The 23,536-nt window shown below is 41.7% G+C and overlaps 1 protein-coding gene and 2 long non-coding RNA genes across 6 annotated transcripts in view; all 3 read right to left on the reverse strand.

Moving 5' to 3' along the window:
* Window positions 1-2,360: 2,360 nt before the first annotated feature.
* On the reverse strand, window positions 2,361-4,956 carry LOC309373350. The gene is made up of 3 exons (XR_014169990.1): window positions 4,414-4,956; window positions 3,058-3,198; window positions 2,361-2,463 (listed from the first exon to the last, which is right to left on the reverse strand). It is a non-coding gene; the product is annotated as an uncharacterized lncRNA (long non-coding RNA).
* Window positions 4,957-9,640: 4,684 nt separating this feature from the next.
* The window catches only part of VAV3 (vav guanine nucleotide exchange factor 3), a 214,802-nt gene continuing 200,906 nt past the window's right edge, over window positions 9,641-23,536 (reverse strand). For 3 of the 4 annotated variants that reach the window (XM_081917452.1, XM_081917449.1, XM_081917451.1), the window contains 2 exons: window positions 14,271-14,422; window positions 9,641-12,769 (listed from right to left, as the gene is read on the reverse strand). In XM_081917452.1, the coding sequence (XP_081773578.1) occupies window positions 12,728-12,769; window positions 14,271-14,422 (194 nt within the window). In that variant the 3' untranslated portion in view covers window positions 9,641-12,727. Of the gene's footprint in view, window positions 12,770-14,270; window positions 14,426-23,536 lie in introns of all 4 variants that reach the window. The other variant, XM_081917450.1, reaches the window with a different exon arrangement.
* On the reverse strand, window positions 16,896-23,534 carry LOC309373348. Its single transcript, XR_014169988.1, has 2 exons — window positions 22,896-23,534; window positions 16,896-18,033 (listed from the first exon to the last, which is right to left on the reverse strand). It is a non-coding gene; the product is annotated as an uncharacterized lncRNA (long non-coding RNA).

Raw genomic sequence — 23,536 nt, forward strand, 5'->3', positions numbered from 1 at the left:
GCCACCAAGGAGCTTATTGGGACCACGGTGTAATTACAGGTATCTAGTTGCCTCCTTTTGATTATTAAATATGTTAGAAAACAGGTCGCTTTGGGAACCCGATGACCGCTCCTTATTCCCTTATGCAGTAACTGTAGTGTGCAGAGTGGATCTAAACAAAATGTCAACCACTTCAGTTATAGTTCCCTGAAGCGACTTACCCCTTTCGGTTCTCTCTTTTGAGCGAACAGTGTTGTACTTTGCTTCCTCTCAAGAGATTTTTCTCGGTTTTGGTGTCCTATCTTTTTTGTGTAAACCACTTTCACAGTCAAGCGCTATATAATTTTTTTTAAAAAGAAATATTTAAAATGCTCATTTTTGAAACTAAAAGGAAGGACTGAGACTAAAAGATGGCTGAGAGACACACAGTTCTGCTTTCTGTAATAATATGAACAAACTCTCTGCATATGTGTCTCTGTCAATAAGAAGTTCTCTCACTGTTACGAAAGCAGCTCTAGGAATGCTTGATTTCCCAACAATTCCTTCCTCCTGTACCTTTAACAGTAGCCTGGGGCTGGAAGTAGACAATCATAAAAAGAGAAGTTCATACAAAAGCCCTCATGTCTTTGCCATGACCCTCCTGTGCCAATGCATACTTACCAGGAAACCAGAGGTTTATTGTTAAGGAGGAAGGGGGCTGTATGCACAGAGTGCTCCCTCCAAAAAATAGGCCAATCAGGAGCGAAGGAGCCTTATGCATTTGCAGGGTACTGGCAGCATGACCAGCAGCTCCCTTGGTGTGGGAGGCATGGGCAGAAGGCATATTCCCGCCACCCACTTCACACATTCATTCAATGTACGAAATACCTCCCCAAGGTTGCCACTAAAAATGACAAAGCCCTGCTGAGTCCCGCACTCCTTCTGTCTCCGTAGTCTAGTTACGGGAATGATTGATATGACCGTGTGATATGGTGATGGTTTCTTTGCTTTCATGCCAGGCTGGAGGATGAGAGAAGTGTGCATGGCATGATTTCACACATTTCCATAGCTGGGGTAACAAAGCACAGGGTTGCCATTTTCAGCATCAACCTTGCATGTGGTGTCATGACTAGGTCCGTGCACTTTCTCTGTAAGGAAGAGCTTTGCCAGACCGGCATGTATACATTTAGCAGTTTTTTTAAAGCAAAGGAGCAAGGGGAAATATAAATGGAGAAAGAGAGAGAGCCCCCCGCCCGCACCTCTCTCTCTGTAAAGAAAGGGGAAAGGCACTGGGCAAAAAAGTGATATAATTGCAATATCATTGACCCATAAATCATAATAAAGTGAGGCCTTTGACTGAACACGACTTTCCATTCACTACAGAATGAAAGATAAACAGAAAAAGGGGGGAGGAGGAGCAAGAAAACAATGACATTTCAAGCTCTCGCTCAAACACATTACCAAACTTTTTTTCCCCCTTTCAGGCCCGATTCGTCACATTTCAGCCATTTAAATGAACTCAATGTGAGTCAAATGTATAGCTGAAAGGATAAAACATTTGAGTATGTAATCTGTTTAACTGAGCCTCAGTACTTAAGATTGTATTGCTGTGGAAGAGAAAGAAGAGACTTTAATTTTCTCTAATTTGTCATGCTTTTCAGTAGCATTTGAATGGTTGCCGCAAGAAGGCCCTCACTGTGGCTTTTTTTTTTACTGTGCTCAGTTAGCTTTATCTTGTTCAAGTTGGGTGGAGGGTAGCCAGGTGTCCCAGTTTATGCAGTCAGTCCTCTATGTGAAGGGCTCTCTGAGGGCAGTCCTCTGTATGAAGGTGCCCTCTGTTTGAAGGGCTGCCTGTCCAGTCCAGTCCAAGCCCTGTTTAGAGATAAAGAACTGTAAGAAGGGACAGCACGGTGTTTCAAGAGGCCTATCAACAGAGAGGACTCGGACAGCAGACTGAAAGGCACACAGGCCAGCTATGTCTTCCCCACTGTGGTGATGTGCACCATATTTCTATTTAAATTATAGCAATTGTTTCAAAATTTGCATCAATGCATATAAAATTAGTGTGCAATTTTATGCAAATCCAAGCCCTCTTTTATGTGACGCACAAGCAGCCACTACACCAGCGTTGATCGTTACTTATTTAATAAACTGCACATGCCGTTTGTTTGTATAAATAAAACCCTCAGCCTCATCAACTCAGCTCTACCTCACTGTATGTTCAAGGTCACATCCACAGCATACACTTAATGCACTTGGCTTCTGCTAAAGGATCCCAGAAACTGTAGTTTATGCCTCACAGATCTGCAAAACCCTTAATAAAATACAGCTCCAAACTTCTTTGGGTGAAGCCGCTTGCTTGCTTGCTTGCTTGCTTGCTTGCTTGCTTGCTTGCTTGCTTGCTTGCTTGCTTTAAAGGTATGATGTTGATGTCATGGGAACAGAATATACAGAGAGGATAATGCATTGGTTTGTTTTTACACCCAACCATGGGTGAACAAAAACCTGAAATGACAGGAATGAAGTGTCAAGACAGTACTTTTTTACATTTAAAAAAACCCCTTTGTCCCTCTGACTAAACTTTTCATAAGGGTGGCCCTCCCCTGCTAAATTTAGGGATGCCAGATTACAACCTGAGGATGGTAATGTGAGGCAGAGGATGTTCTGTTGCTTCACTTGTAATGACGCCTTTATTCGTGAGCAGACTATTCCACATGAAAAGGCCTAAGTCCAGGTAAAGGAAATTGTTTTTGAGCTCTTTAGCAGGTACAATATGTCTCACTCCCTTTCTCCATTCAGTTTGCGTTTAAATGCACTGATGCAAAAAGAAGCCCCAGGTTGCTGCAGCTGCTCACACAAGTTCCTTTTTTTCCCATGGCTCTTCCATACCCTCCAACATTCCTAAGATGTTCCAAGAACATTCCAAGCGCCAATTCATCCTCCTTCTCCCTGAGCTTGGCAGCAACAGGGAGAAATAGGGACATTCAGGGATGGCTTTCGTAATTTCGAGACTGTCCCTGAAAAATCAGGACACGTGGAGGGCATGCTCTTCCGCCACCCCCTCCAACGGAAGTCAGGCAAATGTGGAGTTTTGCTTACCATTAAAGCGGATAGATAAAAGGAGTTGAATTTCTGTTTGTTGACATGACAGTTAAAGGGTACAGGAGCCTTGCCATCTTTCTTTGTGCTCATTTTTCCATTTTAGCTCGCATGGACTGCAAGGGCACAAAAGTCATGCATCTGCAAAGTAGCAGAGAAGCACTCAGCAGACATTCAACAAGCACATCTCTTGCATTTCAGGCCTTCTCATGATCTCAAGTTTAGCTACACTGGATTGCCTCTAGTCCTATATAGTACTAGGTTCTCACCCCAATGCCATTTTTACCTGGAAATGATTCCCCATTTATCTCAATAGTACTGCCCCTAGCACCACTGACATGTGAGCTTACAACTGTAGCTATAAGTGATGCCAACCATGTAAGCTCAGGTATCTGACTGAGTTCAGCTGGACTACTCCTAATAAGCATGTTTTAGGATTATAACCATAAGCGACAGTCCTATTCCTTTTATTGTTGCAGCAAAGGCAATACATGAGAAATTGTAGTTTTTCCAAGCACAGTGCTGCAATGATTGCAGGAGGGATCCCTGTCCCCCTCACTAATGCCAAACTGGTAAATATCCAATTGTCTTTTCACCACTAGACAGGATAACCCAACATTCAGATAGCTAAAAGTGTCCTATTTTATTAAACCACTGAGTTGTTTGAGGCATGATTCTGAATCACAGAATTTTAAAATAATAGATTTTTTTAAAAACAAACAAACAAAAAAGCTGGCAAATTAATTACTACTCCCTTTCTTTTGAGCAGAGTGATTCTTCAACCATTTGCTCTTGCTCAGGTAAGGCTGACATCTTGTGGTCACCAGGAACATTTCAGTCTATTAACCAAACATCTGTATGCCCCCTCAGATACAAGCAAGCATGCTAATGACTGCATTATCATTTAAACAAAACACAAAACAGTCTGGAGCAATGTAAGATGCAATTATTTCACCTAATTAGATCTGGTGCTGGTTTCAGTCCTGGATGCTGATGAGACAAGCTGAAGCATAATTGGAAAGATTAAAATGCAGCTATCGGTAATCTGGCTGTTTGGTTAACTAGATTATTTCTTGCAAGGTTTGGAGAATCCTAAAGTGAAAACTATTTTGGGGAGGAGGGGAGGGGTCAAAACAAAAGAAACATATAGTATGTTTGCAGGGTGAGTAAATGCAAAAAGGTTGTTATTTTTTAGGCAGGAATTTTGGCAGGTACAGTTTGACTTTGACATGCTGCAAGGGGTGGAAAAGTTGAACCAGCTGAGATTCATTATTCTCCAGATCAATCAAAGATATATCTATGCCAGATATTTAAACTAGCTTATTCTTATTTATTTCAAAATATCTACCCACACACCTACAGCATTTTCCCTAGTGACATGCAGTTAAAAACATTCTGTACAGCTGATGGAATCCAGTTGCTTTCCTTGCAGGTCCCCTGGGCAGCTTCTGATTCTGCAGATGCCTCTGCCAACAAAAAAGGAGGGGAGGCAATTTTTGGCCCAATGACAAAATTTTAAAAATCATATTCAGGTAGTTGGGGGATTCTCTGGAGCAGGGTGGAAGATGGTGTGAAGTTCTGCTGAGTGATGAACAAACCAGCAAAAATTGCTTCCCTGCCTCATCCACTAGTGGAGGCACTCACTTGATTAGAAGCCCTTCCAGCGGTGCAATGGGAATTGATTGACTTCTACCCAGTACAATCAATAAGATGTGCTGCAGCTTGGGTGTTAGGAGTCCCGGGATGGTTCCTAGGTCTTGTGTGATGCTACTGGAACAGTATATGTAACAGTGGAATGCACATGACCCCTTCATGTTCCTGATTATTTGAGAAAGTGATGTGGTTGAATTGGGCTTTTTTTAACTTCTTAAGAAGACATCTGAGTTAGGCTGAGCCCAATTACAAATGATGGTCTGCCCACTACTAGACTGCTTGGTAGAGCCTGTGTGTTTGAATGTTTCCGTGTTGCATATATGGTATGCACAAGTGTGGGGGTCAGCTTATGGGTGGCACAAATGCACACAGCAATTATTCCCCATAAGTTACAGCGGGGACGGCAATGTTGCAATGGGGATGCTACTTTTGTATTTCTTGTTTCACAATAAATGTAATAATGAGTGCTATAGTTCAAAGAAGACATAATGAGAAAGGGAAAAGGAAAGGGAATTAGGGTTGGATGGAAGAACATTTTGCCAGTTACTAGTTTGATCTGGAAAACATTTAAGAGAATTAAGAGTGTAAAATGTTTAAGGCACAAGCAGTGGGAACTGGAAGAGGGTAAGTTAAAAGCATCTGTGTACATTACAGGGCTATTCAGTCCAGTCCACAGAACACCCAAAATGCCTATAAAATGCTTGGCAATCCAGTATTTCTTTGGCTCGTTTTAGTGGCCATTATAAACCCACACATCAAAACAATTCTTGGTTAATATGGTAGGCAAAATTTGAGTGCAGGGGAAGGACGATTGCAGACAAATGATATCAACTTTGGGCTACAATTAGTACTTCATTGCTCTTTAAACTGCCCAAACGTTAGCACATGCGAATTCTGACAGTTTGACAAAGATGTATGTGTAGCCTTGCCAATGCCATGCAGGCAAATGTCACTTATGTCGTTATTAGAAATCGCCCTTAAGCTAACATCGTATGTCTTTTTGACAAGATGAATGGTTGGCTTCTGACAATGAATAATTTTCATTTATACTGGAATAAAATGTTATAAGGCTTCTTCAATTAAAGAAATGCATATATGGGATTGCAGATTATTAATTAAGAAAGTTATGCCCGTGTTCAGATACGGAGGTTATCTCTTTGTGGTCTTCCAGAAGATGACAAAAGGAGTATGCTTATAACCATATTATATTTACTCAAATTTAATGCTCACCTTTTTTTGGCCAAATTACATTGCGAAAATTAAGGTGTGCATTAGATTCAACGGCACGTTTACATTTGCCAGCAAGTGCTTTTTTTGTTTTGTTTTTTGTTTCAAGCTTCTGAAAACTGAGGAGCGTATTAGATTCAATGGTGCATTAGACTTGAGTAAATATGGGTATACTGTATTGCTGGATAAATGCTTATTATCCTCTGACTCAAGTATTTGTTGTGTTTATAAGTACTATGTGAAGAACAAGCTTAAGAGTTAACACCTGTCCTGCAATTATTCTTTATCATTTAAGTGATCTAAGTCTGTTCATTTAGCACACTTGTATCCATAGGCCATCTTTATCCTTATAAAGAAAATATGCTCACAGAAAGCTATATCCAACGCTCAATAACCATGGCATCAAGGTAGTGACTTGCATCTTTGAATGCGCCACCGATGGAACGGTGATATAATCTCACATCACCTCAAATCCAGCACTCCAATACTCTTTATCCTACATCACACTGGCTCTCATTGCCCTTTATTGGTTATATCCCATAATGGACAGAGATAGTGCATGTGTATATATAACACATACAGCCATAGACATGCATACATGTACAAAGCAAGAGACAATAGGATTATAATAAAACTCCTAAATGCCTTCCAGACATTTCAATTTGTCATTGGGCAAGGACTCAGAGGATCCAGTCTATGGGTTGGAACACTGGCACAAGTGCAAACATTCAGCTCTGAACAATCCCACAAGCGCTGCAATTCCCAGTGTGTTTTTTTCTTCTCAGTTATGGGTCATGCATTTATCTCAAAATATTCCTAGCATACAATGCATGCATGAATGGATGGATGGACAAATGTAATTTGATATGTGTTCATTTCTGAAGAAAAGATACAAAATGTGTCCTCCGTTATGCACTTTCATCCTACCAGAACTCAGAGCCAGTCAATCACATCTGACTGGTAGCAGATTCAAGATAGTTAAACACATTGTTTAACTTACATAGCTTATACAGAGTCATGGAGGACAGGTCTAATGGTTATTGGTCATGATAAGGTGGAACTTCCATGTTCAAAAGCAGTATTACTTTGAATACCAAGTGCTGGTGACAAACCATGGGCAACTACTAGTGGTGGTATCCCCTATGGTTTGAAAAAGGATGCCGCTACCATAGATAGCGTGATCTGGCGTGCTCTGGTCCATGGGGTCACGAAGAGTCGGACACGACTAAACAACGAAACAACAACCATAGATAGATCTTGGTCTAATCCTGCAGGGTTGGGTTTATTATTATTATTAAAGATTTTATTGATTTACAAAAGTGTGTGCAGTGTCTCTCGGTTTTTCCCCCCCATGTAACATTTTTAGATTATGGGGTTATATGGTGTATTTGGTTGGCAATGTAATATGCTTCTGTGTTGGGGATTCCCCATCTTCCTTCTGAGGCGGGGAGGTGCAGGAATTTGGGGCTTATTCTTGGGTTTCTGTGTGAGAAAGGAGTTTAGTTTTCTCTGCCATCTGCGGAGTTGGGTTTGGGGAATCCAGATTGGGAGAGTTTGGAATAGGTAGGTTAGTTGTGGGAAGGTGATCAATTTGATCGTGACTATTTTGTCTGAGAGAGTGAAATTCATGTTGTTCCATCTCTGTAGGTTTTTGTTTATTTGTCGCCACAGGGGCTTGTAGTTGTGGAGGTATAATTTATTGAGGTTTCTGGTTATTTGCACCCCTAGGTATCTGAACTTGGTGTGGCAATCCTGCAGGATTGTTCTCATGTTTTCTTGACTCTGTGATAATTTGCTAATATTTTCTGGCTTCCAAAATGAGCAATTTCAACATCATCATCATCATTATGAAAGGAAGATGAGAGTGTTCCACATCAGCTAAGCCTTAAAAAGAAAAGAAAAAAGACGACTGTATTTCAGAACTGTGTTTTGCAGGGACATAAAAGAAGGCTTTTAAAAGCCCAGGGAATGATTCCTAGGGTCAGAAGATCTTTTCAGATTTGAACTCGTGTGTCAAAAGAATGGAGCTATGAAAGAGAGAGAGATATTTAGCACAAGGTATCTTGTTCAGGATCTTACTGATGTGGCAAATCAAGAAATTAACGGATGAAAGGTATGGCTAAGCAATTAATAGTAGTATAAGAAAAATATTCCATTAATTCACAGTGATGACATAGATCAGCAGTTTTCAAACGTTTTGCTTTCAAAAGAATTTCTTTCTGCATTAGATTGTTCAGCACAGCACCCCAGCTGTGTTGCAGAGGATTCTGGGTCTTGTTCTGTGGTGTATACTCAGCTCTTGTGAGGCCCTGTTTGGCCCACTTGAACACACCAAACAGTCCTTAAAAATCAAAGAACTGGGCAATTAATAGTGGTGGGCAACACTGATTTTCAGAGAAGCTTATCTGCCATTGTTGATGAACCCTTGATGCAGTTTCTGGTGGAACCTCTGACCTGTATCCACAGGAGGAAATGTTAAATAAGGAGCAGGTATAATTAGAGAGTAGCCAAAATATCACTGATGTACTCCTTCGGCTTGAATTTGGCAGAGGCACAGTACAAAATGCCCCAAAAATTATTTTGCTTTTGTTTATTCTGTCATTGTTCACAGCTACAAAAATTGCCTCTTTCTCACAGCCTCAATGCACTGAGCAGGAAAGTAAGGGAACCTTTCCCAATTGCCCAAGCAATTGTGCTCACTAACCTCTGGTCTTTGAAAATACATATAATAAACAATCCCCACCTCCAACAAACATCCTTTGCATATACTGTACATTGTAAATAACAGTCAAACGTTAAGCAGGTTTGTGTAACAGCTTAGAGTTGATTACATCAGTTAGGTGTCTTCTACGTTCCACCTTAATAGATTGTCTCAGAGTGAATGGTGGGTACCAGGTATTTAAGGGGACAATGTCCTTTCCAGTGTGCTGAATAAACCTGTGCAATGTCATGTCAAAATCGCTTTCAGTCTTTTGTGTCCCTGATTGCTCTAAGACGCTTTGTTAGTTTCCCCTTAAGGGCTATATTCCATAGACTATCACAGGCATAGGCAAACTCAGCCCTCCAGATGTTTTGGGACTACAATTCCCATAATCCCTGACCACTGGTCCTGTTAGCTAGGGATGATGGGAGTTGTAGTCCCAAAACATCTGGAGTGCCACGTTTGCCTATGCCTGGGTCTATCCCATCATGCCTCTACAATTAAGTTAGTAGCCATTTTCCAATATTGTGTTAGTATATTTCTTAGCTGCAGAATTGCAAAAAGTATTGTTTTTATCCTACTTCTCTGTTATAAAAACACACAAAGCTGCTTACAGAGATTAACATAGTGAAAGAATAAACAATAAAAACTAAAAATGCACAATACCAATGATTAGACTAAAGCATTTAAGAACAGCAGATTATAAGTAAAGAAGACTGACTTCTTCCTTTTCTCTTCCCACCTACCCCAGTTGGACCAACAAATAAATGACGAAAGGAGAGCTCAATTCTGCAGCCCATGAAAAGAGCTGTGAAGCTGGAATTGATGTTTCAGCTGAGCTCTGATGGCCTCATATATAAATATAACTGAACCTTACAAAACAATGCATAATCAAGTGTTCAATATGTTTCTGGAAAGATATGAGACACGTTAGGAATAATAAGGAACCTTTACAAAATAGCAAGCCAAACCTCTGTGATATAACCAGTCATAAGATCTGAGTCATTAAACAAGAAATTAACCAGTTTATTAATATATTCACATATTTACACAATATTACAAATTAAAGTACTGCCCCAGCTCCCTGAGTGAGAGCAAGGTCAGGCAGAGAGGCAAAAAGAAAATGCATTGCTGAAAGAAGGGGGGAAACCAATGGCTCTGGCATATTAAATCTTTGGTATTTGAAAAATAATACAATGCAGCATTTAATTTATTCAACACAGGGCATTACAAACAACAACACAACAAGCACAGTCCTGTCCAGAGTTCTGTAGGTGCACACACAGAGCTTCAGAATGACTCAGCTCCTACATTCGCTATCCTGGAAAGAGAAGAGAAAGCCCGGCAGTGCAAAAGGTTTCGTGTTGGATTGCAAAGTCACAATCCAGAGACTCTGTTCAACCCTTAAGAGATATCCAGCAGTAAAAGAAGATGGAGCCTTGGTCCACCCTTACCCTCACCTCTCCTACCCTCTCCTCCCCACTGCTGTGAAACAAAGAGAAGTCCCTCCATGTTCTAACGGGCAGGTGGAGAGAGTGATTTATGGAACAAATGGATGAGCAAGGTGTTTATCTGCGGTTGAAAACTGACCACTTCAGTTGCACATACTAAGCTGCTTCTCTTCTCTTGCTGAAGTTAATGCAGAAGCTCTTTCACAAGTGGAAATCCCCTGCCCCTAAAGAACTGCTGGGCCGAGGTGCATGAATAGGAGGGAAGTATTTAGATATGACATGACTTCACTGAGTTCCATTAAGCCCCTGAGTTGCAAAAATTAGCAAACAGCAACTTTAGGTTACCTAAACTATTAATCAAAATCTTTTCTTGAAAAGATACATTTCTTAATCTTTACCTTAAGCTGATTCTCCCTCTACAAGACAGATAAACACTGATGACACTGCACAATACGTTTCACAGACCTAGAGACAAAACCATATCCCATTAAAAGTCAGCAATAGCTTTTGGTAAAGCAATTTTGCCCATTTAGAGATCAAGTCCACTAGACAAAACTAGTTAGTACAGAAAAAAAGCACCAGGGGAGCATTCCTAATCTAACATTTAAGATCAGGTCATTTTATAAAATACATTTCTGCAATCTTTTACAAATGCTGCAGCTGGTTCCACCAAAATAATGTATTCAATAAAATCAAAGTTGACATCATTTTGAACTTCTGTATGCTACAGGTATACACAGAGATGTATACATCATCTTTGCTTGATGACAAGCTCCTTAATGGGGGCAGATTGGAGAGGGCTTGCAAATTCTGGATCAATTGGCAACTAGAGGCAAGTGAGCATTAGGAATGGCAAGGGGGAGAGAGGGACAAAATGGGCTGTATGCACCAAGTTGGGATGGTCTCTAGGCACAATGCACAACCTTGTGAGATGAAACAAAGATCTCCAAGGCTTCTGCTAATTTTATGGGTAATGACACTCAGGCAAAACATCAACCAGAGTTTTTTGGTTTTCACTTCTGTTTGCAGCTTCTCACAAGTAGGGAACCCATGGTGGAAGTATGCTCTGACCTTCAGGAGCAGCTTCTTAGTGAAAGAGGTGCAGGTATAGGAAATTTGGGTCCTCAATCAGTTCAGGAAGCACCAGGTCCTTTGGATCCCACCCTATGTATTTGCCAGACAATTTGCTTGAATATTTTCTCGTTAAGTGTTGTGTGTGGTATCATTCTCTACTGTTCTAACTCTTGGGATCTGGGCCTTAGGAATCACTTGCTCTCCTATACAGTTCTGCACTTCTGCTCTCTGCCTGACAAAACTGAGGGATGGAACATGAAGGTGAGAACCCTCAGAGATCTGATTGTTAGTGTCCTAGAAATTGCAAGGAGCTTATTAACTTGTCCCAAATATTGCAGTTTACTTTTATAGTGAAAAAAATCTGAGTCCACCCCAATAATGAAAGCCAGTGAATGAGGAAATTACCATTTGTCTCAGAAATAAAGCACAGTTCATCTTGGGGAGGGGTGTGGGAGAAAAGGAGGAAATATCTCTCACAAATTGCTTTCTGTAATAATATCACCTTCTTTAAGTACACAGCACAACTTTTTATATTATTACTGGTCCCACTGAGACAAGTAAGGCAACTGGAGAGAGAGGGATCTTGCATATTAGCAGAGCTTTCAGTAATGGCCAAGGTAGAATATCAAACCATGCCCAAAGATTTATCTATAAAACCATAACATCTCCTAGGTACATGGAATTTTGCAAAATATATGGACGTATGCATTTTAAAATCACTGTTCTGTATGGGATATTTTGTGCTAGGAATCTGTAACCTTAAATACATTGGAATCCCTTTTCCCATCACAACTGTATGGTAACCCACCAAACACTTCCTGAAGTTTGCTGTTTCATAAAACCTTTTTTTTAAAAAAAAGGAAAAAGGAAAGGACACAGACAAGCCAGTTAAAATGACCCATCGAATTAAAGACTGAACTCCTTTGTATTTTTCCTCCCCAGAATTACACGCAGAGCTGTGTTGAATTTAGCTTAGTCCCCATAAAGTGTGTTTAGAGGCTGAATCCTTGATAGCTATGCAGTCATTGGCAAGGTTAATTGCTGCTGCTGGATATTTCAAGACAAATAATATTGACCACATGACTACTGGAATGCTAAAACTCCCCCCCCCCCCGCTCCTCCTGGAAGCTATGATAGGCAACAATAAAGCAAGCCTTCATCTCCTAATGCCATCAGAGATGTTAGCTAACAGGAAAAGAAAAAAGAAACGAAGGTTAGTAAATAGATACCCATACTTAGTATTCAATGTGTACAGCAGGATGGAATGAAAAGAAGCATTTTTTAAAAAGTCTGTTTTGAAGTGATTTTTCAGGAAGGTGAAGTTAGAGTTTTGAACTGGTCCCCAGTGGTGATGGGCAGGCAGTTTGCTTCTTTGCACAGATCTGAGTGAGATATTAATCTGTCAACACAAACTTCTTCAGTAATCCCAGTGTTAAGACTGGAGGGTTTTAACAGACAGGAGCGCTGCATTTCAAATACTTAACAAGACGAATAATGCTTTGCAGATGGCTGAAATTCACAGTCCCTGAAGTTTATGATCGAGAGTACCAGCTAGGACTCCAAATCATTCATCCTCTTCTACGTACGTTGAGGGAAACCAACCCACCTAAAGGGAACATCAGGAAAGAAAAGGCACAACATATTAAATTGATATTCCTTTGGCACAGGATAATTTTCTTTAGAACCCACCTGTTCAAATTAGGTATGATTCACAACAGTGAGAAAGGGGATGAAAAGGGTGCGACAAACTAATTTTTGTGGCAAAGCATTCAACATCTCTCCGGATAAAGATATCAAGTTAATGACCCAAAGTGTGCAAAAAATAAAAATATGATCAGAAATAGGGCTGACTGCCAACATTAGATTTAGCAATTCAGGAACTTTTGGCATTCAGCTGAGACAGGAATACAATCATGCCAAGCACAGACTCACTACTCAGCAAATGAGGCAGCAGACCTGCTTGTACCACTTCAAGCAGCAAGTGGGCACTCATATGACTCTGTGTGTGTGTGTGTGTGTGTGTGTGTGTGTGTGTGTGTGTACACCCTCTACACAGAAAACTGAAGGTTAAATTACACTCACTGCATAGTCAATGAGGACAGTGAATGTACTCAAGACATTGAACACTACTCAAGCAAACAAAACAGTGGCTGAAGCATCTGTCTTGCTCCTAAGACAAGCATGGGACTAGAGGCATCTTCTATTATCTGCATTGGCTTTGCACTGCCTTTGAGAAGTGTTTCACATGCTCACATACAGTTTCCCATGCTTTCATCATGCCTAGAATTGATTTCCACAATGTGCTTTATGGGGGGGGACTGTCCTGAAAGACAACTCAAATGCTTAAGCTGGAATTGCAATCAGCAACACTTGATATTGGTTTGCTTCCAGACTAAATTTAAAGTGCCAGTGCTTACTTTTATGCCATTTGTGGCCTGGGGCTCACACATCTTTTGAGACAGCCTCTTCCTGGACAAGCCCTGCTGCAGCTGAGTTCTGCAGTTTGGAACCACTTCCAGGTGCCTTTACCTCTGGCTCAGGAATGAACTCACCAGTGAGGAAGAGCTGCTCCTGGTCTCCCATAGAAATGTTTTGAAAGCTATATTGCTGCTGCTTATGCCATTTTAATTTGCCGATTGTTGAGCACTATTCATTTTAAGTATTTTATTTTCTAGTTTGGTTAAAGACCCTAACAGTGCAACCTTGGGCATCTCCGCTTAGAGTAAGCCCTGCTGAATACAAAGGGACTCAAGGAATAGAATACAGTGGTACCTCAGGTTACATACGCTTCAGGTTACAGACTCCGCTAACCCAGAAATAGTGCTTCAGATTAAGAACTTTGCTTCAGGATGAGAACAGAAATCGGGCTCCGGTGGCGCGGCAGCAGCAGGAGGCCCCATTAGCTAAAGTGGTGCTTCAGGTTAAGAACAGCTTCAGGTTAAGTACGGACCTCCAGAACGAATTAAGTACTTAACCTGAGGTACCACTGTATTTCAGCTCAAACCTCAGAAAGTTAAGATAAACAGAACAAAATTAAAGAAGCATTTGCTAACATTCTTCAAAGCATGGAATATACAAAAAGTATGCTGTCAAAAACATAAACCTACCCTTCCATTTACTTCACCTCTCCACCAGCCATTGGCACTAATCTTGGTGTAAATTTTGACCACATCTCCTTTGACCAGGGACAGTTCCCGCATGTCTCGTGCACAGAAGTCATAGCGGGCAATAGCTATACCGAGAACCTTGGGACTCAGCACTGCTTGGGAACACAGGAAGGCAACATAATTAGAAATTCACTAGCTGCGTAGCTGTTGAATTATTTCAGCATGACATACAATTGTAGTACAAGTGCAAGCAAATGTATTTTTAAACACAGAAATGCAGGCTGATCATATGAAAAAGTGCAAAAGAAACCCATTCAGTGTGATGTTTCCTTGACTAGACCTTTCTGTTTGTTTGTTTGTTTGTTTGTTTGTTTGTTTGTTTGTTTTAAACAAAGCCAAAACAGAAACCCAGAAAAAGTAGGGGAAATCATCCTAAATATACATTGACTGGGAACCAAATGGATCATAGGTATTATTCTACACACACCCTGAGGCTTTTGCATGTGAAATGTTGGGAGACCCTCCCGAGTAACATGAAGGGTTGCAAAAAGAAAGAGAAAAAAATCAGCACCTTTGCACACACACTTCCACACACAGAGAGACATACACAAATTGCTCATATATGGGGCTCATTGGATGTTTGTCATTCTGTTGAAATAAACGGAACATATTTCTAAGGACCTCTGCTTAGGTTCAGGATGGTATAAGTAATTGGACAATCCCAACCTTTTTTTAAAAAAAAAATCACTTCACTTAGCAGTACAGCAGTATAACCTCAGAGAAAAAGCCTTAGAATTTTAAAAAAGTTTCCACTATGAATTTGTGTTGCTGTTTCTATCTTGAGTCATTCCCCCCATTCCTCGTCCTGCGATTCTAAGCCTAATTATTCTAGGCACACTTTCCTGATAATAAGACCCCATGGAACTTATTTCTGAGTAAATATGCATGAGAATGCACTGTAAGAAACAAAGGGCATGGGGCCAGTCAAATTTGTTTTATCTTTTTGTAAACTGCTTTTAAGCTTTTTAAAACAAAAAACAATCAAGTGCTGTCATGTATTATCTTGCTGAGATTCCTGCATTGCAAGGATAATCCTCGGGATCCCTTCCAATTCTATAGTTCTATTATTGTATGTATAAATTTAAATAAATAATAAATGGCTTTTAAATCCCCCTCTTTCCCTCCTCCCCCCCATACACAAATACACACACTGCAGCTATGTGATTATCACAAATGAGCACCTCCTTCACACACAGGCTGGTGTGCATATATCAGTGGGGCATTAATGATCACAAGCAATCAGCCAGAATCTTAAAAAGGACGTAAATCACACATCATCTAGGTAGCATGTTATCTAGTCTAGCGGCAGACATTCGACCAGGCAAGGCAGAAGGAGAGAAGGAGCTGCAGGGCCCTACCATTTGGTCAGCTGAAACACTGGCAAGTTCTGCCTCCTCCTCTTTATGAACTGTTTCCATTCCAACTGTTCCCTACAATAACTATTTATCGGTAACTAAAGGTAAAGGTAAAGGGACCCCTGACCATTAGGTCCAGTCGTGGCCGGCTCTGGGGTTGCGGCGCTCATCTCGCTTTATACAGCTTCCGGGTTATGTGGCCAGCATGACTAAGCCGCTTCTGGCGAACCAGAGCAGCGTATGGAAACACCGTTTACCTTCCCGCTGGAGCGGTACCTATTTATCTACTTGCACTTGACGTGCTTTCAAACTGCTAGGTTGGCAGGAGCAGGGATGAGCAACGGGAGCTCACCCCGTTGGGGGAATCGAACTGCCGACCTTCTGATCGGCAAGCCCTACATTCTGTGGTTTAACCCACAGCGCCACCCACGTCCCTTACAGCTGTTCCTTACAAAAACTATTTACCGGTAACTAGCTGATTCAATTTGCTTTCCTCCCTGCATCCCTCCCCAACCTTTTCTTCCTTTTGTATAACTTCTCTTAGATTGCAAGCCTGAGCACAAGGACTGCCTTACTACTTGTACAGAATCATTGTAGAGCAAGAAAAAAATTTGCCCAACTTGGAGCTCGAACCCACGACCCAGAGATTAAGAGTCTCATGCTCTAGCAACTGAGGTGGAAGTAGAGGGGATGTTACTTCACTCTGGAAAACCTGTTTTTGTTGTTCTTGAAGGGCAGGGTAAGATGCTTGAGAAAAGTAATTAGATGACAAAACTGACCATTGTTGTGCTCATATTCAGGAATGAAGCCATGCAGAAGATTAAAAAAAAAAATGCAAGGGACCAGGAATTGGACTGAATAGTGCTATCAAGTCAATAAGAATTATTTGCAGCATTATGAAGAGTTTGGATTTTATATCCTGCTTTATCACTACCCTAAGGAGTCTCAAAGCAGCTAACAATACTAGCCCAAGGTCACCCAGCAGCTGCATGTGGAGGAGCAGGGAAGCGAACCCAGTTCACCAGATTATGAGTCCACTGCTCTTAACCACTACACCATGCTGGCTCTCAAGTGCTAGCAACCTAAGCCTGGAAACAGCAGGGGGGAATACATTATAAAACATGCACAACCAAATCAGTCCAGTTAAAAATTATCAGAAAATCAAAAAGTTTTAAGCAGCTAAAATATATATATTCTGATTTTTTTAAAAAAAAAAATCCTTCCTTAACAAGAAGAAATCAGTGGGTAGAGCTAAGAGGAAGGGCATGCCATAATCTGCATTTCCTTACTTTAAAAATATCATTGGCACAATGTCGAAGCAGTTCAGGAAATGATGGGGTGTGGACCAAAGTAATGGCTGCTGATCCTAAGGTGGAGAAAGAGAGATAGAGAGAGGCAAAGCCACTCCCTTCAAGCTAGTCTTAGAAGTCAAGCAAAGTGACTTCATGATCATTCCAACTAGAGCAGTGAAGACAGAAAGAAATTTCTCAGATCACTGCAAAAAATGATTCTTGGGTGCAAAGGCACAATCATTATCACAGCAAATTGAGGAGGGGTGGTGGTGGTTACATTTATTGAACCCAAATTATTTCATCATAGGGGGGCAAAGCACTGCCACCACCCAGCCACCACCCCAACAAAACAAAAAGGCCATTGCAGACAGAAGAACTGGCTTTCCCCAATTTAAAACCACAAGAGTTATATATAAAATGGCATCCAAAGGAGAAAAATATATAGACAGCTATGATGAAGATCACCATTTGCGTTCCAAAATTGCTGCACATGCTTTTGTGTCATAGTTTATTGTGGACTCATATGGTACCAAAAGGCAATATTTTACACACTGCGGCAGTTTTCCCATAACAGTAATAGATACTGTACTTTGGGGGAAAATAATAACTGTACACACTTCAGTGACCAAAATTGAAATGCCTGATATAAAATCACAGCCTGAAAATAAATTATGCCCTATTTTTGTCACTATAGAACCTAATGCACAATCCCTTTAAGCAGCCAGTATTATAAATATAAGACCACATCAATACTTTGGGGGGAAAAGGAAGGGGGAGGGACTAAGAGAATCCGCCATTTGATTACCGCTTACGTTTCCAATATGTAAACATTGTCCACTACTGGCGATAAACCAACACTTTTGCCAAAGTTGAGCCCTGGAGACTGACCCAGAAACTCCAGCGGGTGAAGAATGCCGCGGTGAGACTCCTTACGGGGTCCTCACTGCGAGATCACATTCACCTGGTGCTATACCAGCTGCACTGGCTCCCGGTGGAGTACAGGATCAGGTTTAAGGTGCTGGTTTTAACCTTTAAAGCCCTATACGGCCTAGGACCCTTGTGTTGGTTTCTGCTTTCTTCTCTGTGCAGCGAAGTGCTTGTCACGAGACAGGTTGTTTACATTCCACAGAGTCTGTACTGTTGGAGGTTTTCCCACGGGAGACTGGATGTGACGTACACTGGTTTCCTGTTTTTCACTGTTCTTTGCAGTTTTAGTTTGTGATTCTCTCCGTGCTTTAGAGGAGAGATGACGCTTTCTCTGCTCCAGCAGAGGGAAGATGTTTTTCTGTAACTTACCAGCTTTGAACTGTAAATAAAGTAGTATAGAGCATGTTGGCTCATACTTTTCATCATTCCGCTGTGCACTGGACACTGCTTATCCCCAATATTTGGTTTCGGGCCCAGAAAAACGCAGTGTTTTGAGGATGGACTTCAGAAGTCGGGCTCCTGGCAGAGGAACAAAGGAGCAAGAAACGAAGTGCCGGCAAAGTATCGGAACAGCAGCAGAGAGACGGAACGCACGGTATCTGCTCTGCACGTCAAAATGATTGATGAAGGTATGTGCTACTGCTCCGGGCAGCCTGCCAGCTTCTAATTAATGGCTTTAAGGCTGGATTTTGAACTTTTAAAGCCGTTTTCCACGGCACAAGCGTAGTGGCTTGGATGGCTGGGAAAGTGAAAGTAACTTTTACAAATGCTGCAGTTTCAAAGCAGCTGCAGACATGACGCAGCAAGAATTAAAGGGCAACATAGAGAAAGCACTTGGGGACTTTCGCTATTGAACTTGCCTTTTGGAATGCAGTTTGAAGCAGCTGCAGATAAGCAAAGAGGCTCAGGCAAGGCAGAGGCTGTTTAGAATTTGCCTTTCGATAGAAGCAGCTGTACACAGACACAGCTTGTATAAAGCAGTCTGATTTAAAGCAGCATTGATGACGCAAGAGGCAAATGCCAAAGTCATGATGGCTAGCTGCAGAAGGCTGGATGAAGCAAGTGGGGAATTTGATACCACTGATCAGCCAAATGCTCAACTCACAGTAGCTTGTGATACTGCCATGATTCAGAATGAAGCAGATCGCCGAGGTGCTGGCTGCATGGGAAATGGGGAGGCTTCACAGACGTCATCCCATAGTGCAGTGGAACCACCAGATGGCGCCAAAGCTTTGAAGGCAGTGAAATGCTACTCGTGTGGACGTCTAGGCCATATGAAGAGGGAATGCAAATATCCCAGGGCCAAGACAGAGCAGCGCAGCGAAAGCTCATCGCGTGGAAAAGGCCAGAGCAAAGGCAAAAGTCCGGTGTCCAGGACAACGCAGCACAAGGCAATGGTCTCACGCTACGCTCCAAAGGTTACAAAGGTTGCGGAGGTTGCAGAGGTCCAGAAGAAGTCTAGATCTTTCTTCGTTGTTGATTCAGCGGCGACGCATCACATGTGCAACGATAAGCGACTGTTCGTGTCTTTTACACCACAGGAAGGTGCAATTCACCAGGCGGATGATCACACTATCCCCAGTAAAGGCTACGGAACTGTTGTTCTTCACAGTTTGGACTTATCGATACAGGATGTGCTTTATGTGCCGGATGCGAAACATAATCTGCTCAGCGTTGGACAGCTGATTGAGAAGAAGATTGACGTTTCCTTTAAAAACAATAGATGCATCATCACTAAGAAAAATGATTATCAATTGCATGCTGAATTTGTTGATCGTTTGTTTGTTTTGTATTATGATGATGTTGTGCAGGATGACACTTGTTGCATTGCAGGTTCTAACAAAAGTTTGCATGCAGAATGTATTCACGATTTTCATCGAAAATTTGGTCATTTGCATTTTGAGGCAGTATCTAAAATGCCTGCCTTGGTTGAAGGTATGACAATTAAACCCTGCAGGTACCACATGAAGTGCAAGGCATGCGCAGCAAACAAGGTGAAAATGGCTGCGAAAGGTAAGGTGTCTAGTAGGCAAGCTACAGAACCATACCAAATTATTCATGCTGATTTGGTTGGACCACTAGCGCCCTCTTTGGGTGGGAATAGGTACTTCATGGTTCTTATTGATGCATTTTCCAGGTATATTTTTGTGTACAATCTCAAGCAGAAATGAGAGGCTTTTCCTAGGTTCAAGGAATTCTGTGCTTGGTTGGATAATGTGCATGGTAAGAAAATAAAGACTCTTTTCTCTGATCGCGGGGGAGAATTCACTTCTCAGCAGTTTGAAGCTTTTCTGGCTGAGAAAGGAATTCAACACGATTTGTCTAGTCCTCGCTCGCCATGGCAGAATGGACTTGCGGAACGGGCAAATCAGACATTGCTTCAAGGGTTAAAAACCTTGCTGCATGATGCAAATCTTCCAGAGAGTTATTGGGCCGAAGCTCTCTCATGTTTCACTTACAGTTATAATCGCAGGTTATCTTCAGCGATTGGTTGTACCCCCTATGAGAAGATGTTTGGCAAGAAGCCATACATCAAACACATGAAAATTTTTGGTTCTGACATGTGGGTTCACTCACCACAAAACTCCAAGTTAGACAAGCGTGGATTGCATGGTATCTTTCTAGGTTATCAGAAAGGGTCTTACAGAATAATGATGACTGACTCAAAGGAAATTAAGCTCACAAGAAGTGTTGAGTACAATGCCAAGTGGGGGGAGAATGTGGGAATTTTCCAATGTTATCCTGATGACAGTGATGAGACTGAGGATAGTCAAAAGCAACCACAACAACCCACACCCACTGATGAAGGTTCTGATTCTGAGTCTGAAACTGAATCAGATGATTCAGAGGATTTCAAGAGTGCGAAAGCCTCTATGCGACCCTCTGAAAGCTCTGATCAAGAATTGGAGGAACCATTGTTCACAATAGGTCACTTTTCTCCTAAGAAGGAAGAGGAGAGTGTTGAAGACTTAAGGCTAATTCGCAGGTCACAGAGAGCCACAAAAGGCAGACCTCCAAAGAGATTTGCTGATGAGTTTGCTAAGATAGCAGTAACAGCTGTTAAAAGCTCCAAGAAGGTTTTTGAACCTTCAAGTTTCCAAGAAATCCAGGATTTGGATTCAAAGGAAGCTGAGCCATGGTTAAATGCCATGAAGGCTGAGCTTGATTCCTTGGAAAGGAACAAAACATGGGAGCTTGTTCCAGTAGTTCCAGGAATGAAATTGCTTGGAAGCAAATGGGTCTTCAAAGCGAAGACTGATCAAAATGGCAAGGTAGTCAGACACAAAGCCAGGTTGGTAGCCAGAGGTTTTGCTCAGGTACCAGGTGAAGACTATCACGAGACCTACTCACCCACAGTGAGGTATGAGAGCATTAGGCTTATGCTCAAGCTAGCTGCAGAGGAGAATCTACACATTAGTCACCATGATGTGAATACAGCTTTTCTGTACGGATCTCTAGGTGAATCACTTTATATGCTTCCACCTGATGGCGTACAGGTAAAACAGGGATTTGTTTGTGCTCTGAAAAAGTCCCTTTATGGACTCAAACAAAGTGCACGGTGTTGGCACACAAAACTCACTGAAGTATTGTTTTCTCTAGGTTTTCAGCAAGGGAAAGCTGATCCATGTGTATTTGTCAAAGAGGAGGGGCAAAAGAAACTGTATTGTTTGTTTTATGTTGATGATCTTTTATTCTTTTGGAAAGATGTCACAATGTACAATAACGCCCTAGCTCAACTGAAAGAGCACTTTGACATGAAAGATCTTGGTGAGGTAAACAACTACCTATCTCTGGAAATAGAGAGAGATCAAGATGGTAACATTCTAGTACACCAGTCACGGAAAATTGCTGATGTGTTAAGCAAGCTAAACCTGATGGATGCTAACCCTGTGGACACACCGATGATAACAGGTTATCAGGTAGATGACACTGAAGAAGCATTTTCTGACACTACACTGTACAGAAGTGTGCTAGGCAAGCTAAACTTCATTGCCAGATGTTCAAGACCTGACATTGCTGTTAGCTGTAATTTGCTAAGCAGACAAGTCAACAATCCTACTGTTAAGGATTGGAAAGCTCTGAAACGCATAGCGCGGTATTTGAAAGGCACTATGCATTACAGACTAAGATTTAACAATCAGAAGTCTGGTGGTCTTGAGATATTTGCAGATGCAAGTTTTGGAAGTGACACTACAGACAGGAAAAGTACGTCTGGAGTTTGCTATAAGTACAATCAGGGTCTATTTGATTGGTCATGCAAGAAGCAAACAACAGTTAGCTTAAGTACTTGTGAAGCTGAACTGAATGCACTGTCTTATTCATTTAAAGATTGTGAATGGTTGTTACAATTGTGCAAAGACATGAAAATTCCTGTCAAATGTCCAATCCAGGTTTACCAGGACAACAAAGCATGTTTAGCTTTGCTGAATTCTGAAGGTTGTAAGCAAAGCACGAAGCACTTGCAATTGAAGGTGCAACATGCTAGGGAACGTATTCAAAAGGGACTCGTAACGGTGTCCTATATGCCAGGTAATGAAATTCCTGCTGATGTATTGTCCAAGATTGTATCAAGGGATCAACACTGTACCTATGTGCAGAAGTTGGGTTTGTACTGATATTGTACGAACACGCTGCCCAGAGATGTTCACAGAAAGGGGGAGGATGTTGGTTTCTGCTTTCTTCTCTGTGCAGCGAAGTGCTTGTCACGAGACAGGTTGTTTACATTCCACAGAGTCTGTACTGTTGGAGGTTTTCCCACGGGAGACTGGATGTGACGTACACTGGTTTCCTGTTTTTCACTGTTCTTTGCAGTTTTAGTTTGTGATTCTCTCCGTGCTTTAGAGGAGAGATGACGCTTTCTCTGCTCCAGCAGAGGGAAGATGTTTTTCTGTAACTTACCAGCTTTGAACTGTAAATAAAGTAGTATAGAGCATGTTGGCTCATACTTTTCATCATTCCGCTGTGCACTGGACACTGCTTATCCCCAACACCTTGTACCTACGGGACTGCCTCTCCTGGTATGTCCCACAGAGGAACCTACGGTCTTCAAACAAAAACATCTTGGAGGTCCTGGGCCACAGAGAGTTTAGGCTGGCCTTAACTAGAGCCAGGGCCTTTTCGGCTGTGGCTCCGATCTGATGGAACGCTCTGTCACAAGAGACTAGAGCCCTGCGGGACTTGACATCTTTCCACAGGGCCTGCAAGACAGAGCTGTTCCACCAGGCCTTTGGCCAGGGCACAGCCTGACCCCCTCCTTTGGCAATCCTCACAGAACTCTAGCCCAATGGTTGCCATTAATTTGATTTGAATTAATTTTATAATGAAGTGATTTTAGAATGTTGTATTATTTTACTGTTGTTGGCCGCTCTGAGCCCGGCTTTGGCTGCGGAAGGGCAGGATATAAATAAAATTTTATTATTTATTATTAAAGTTGTCAAATGCTGTAAATTTTCCCTTACATCACTTAAGGAGATGTCAACTATGACAGGAGGAAATCAGCAACCATGAGGACAGGAACTCCAAGAATGCACAGAGGCTAAATAAGGAGGACTTTAAGTAAGGGGTTGCTCACATCAAGCAAGATTTTGTGACAGATGTTCCACTAAGCCAGGATTTCATTTGAAATCCTGCT

This window comes from Podarcis melisellensis (genome assembly GCF_964234715.1).
Source record: "Podarcis melisellensis genome assembly, chromosome: 6".
Classification (NCBI taxonomy): Eukaryota; Metazoa; Chordata; class Lepidosauria; order Squamata; family Lacertidae; genus Podarcis; species Podarcis melisellensis.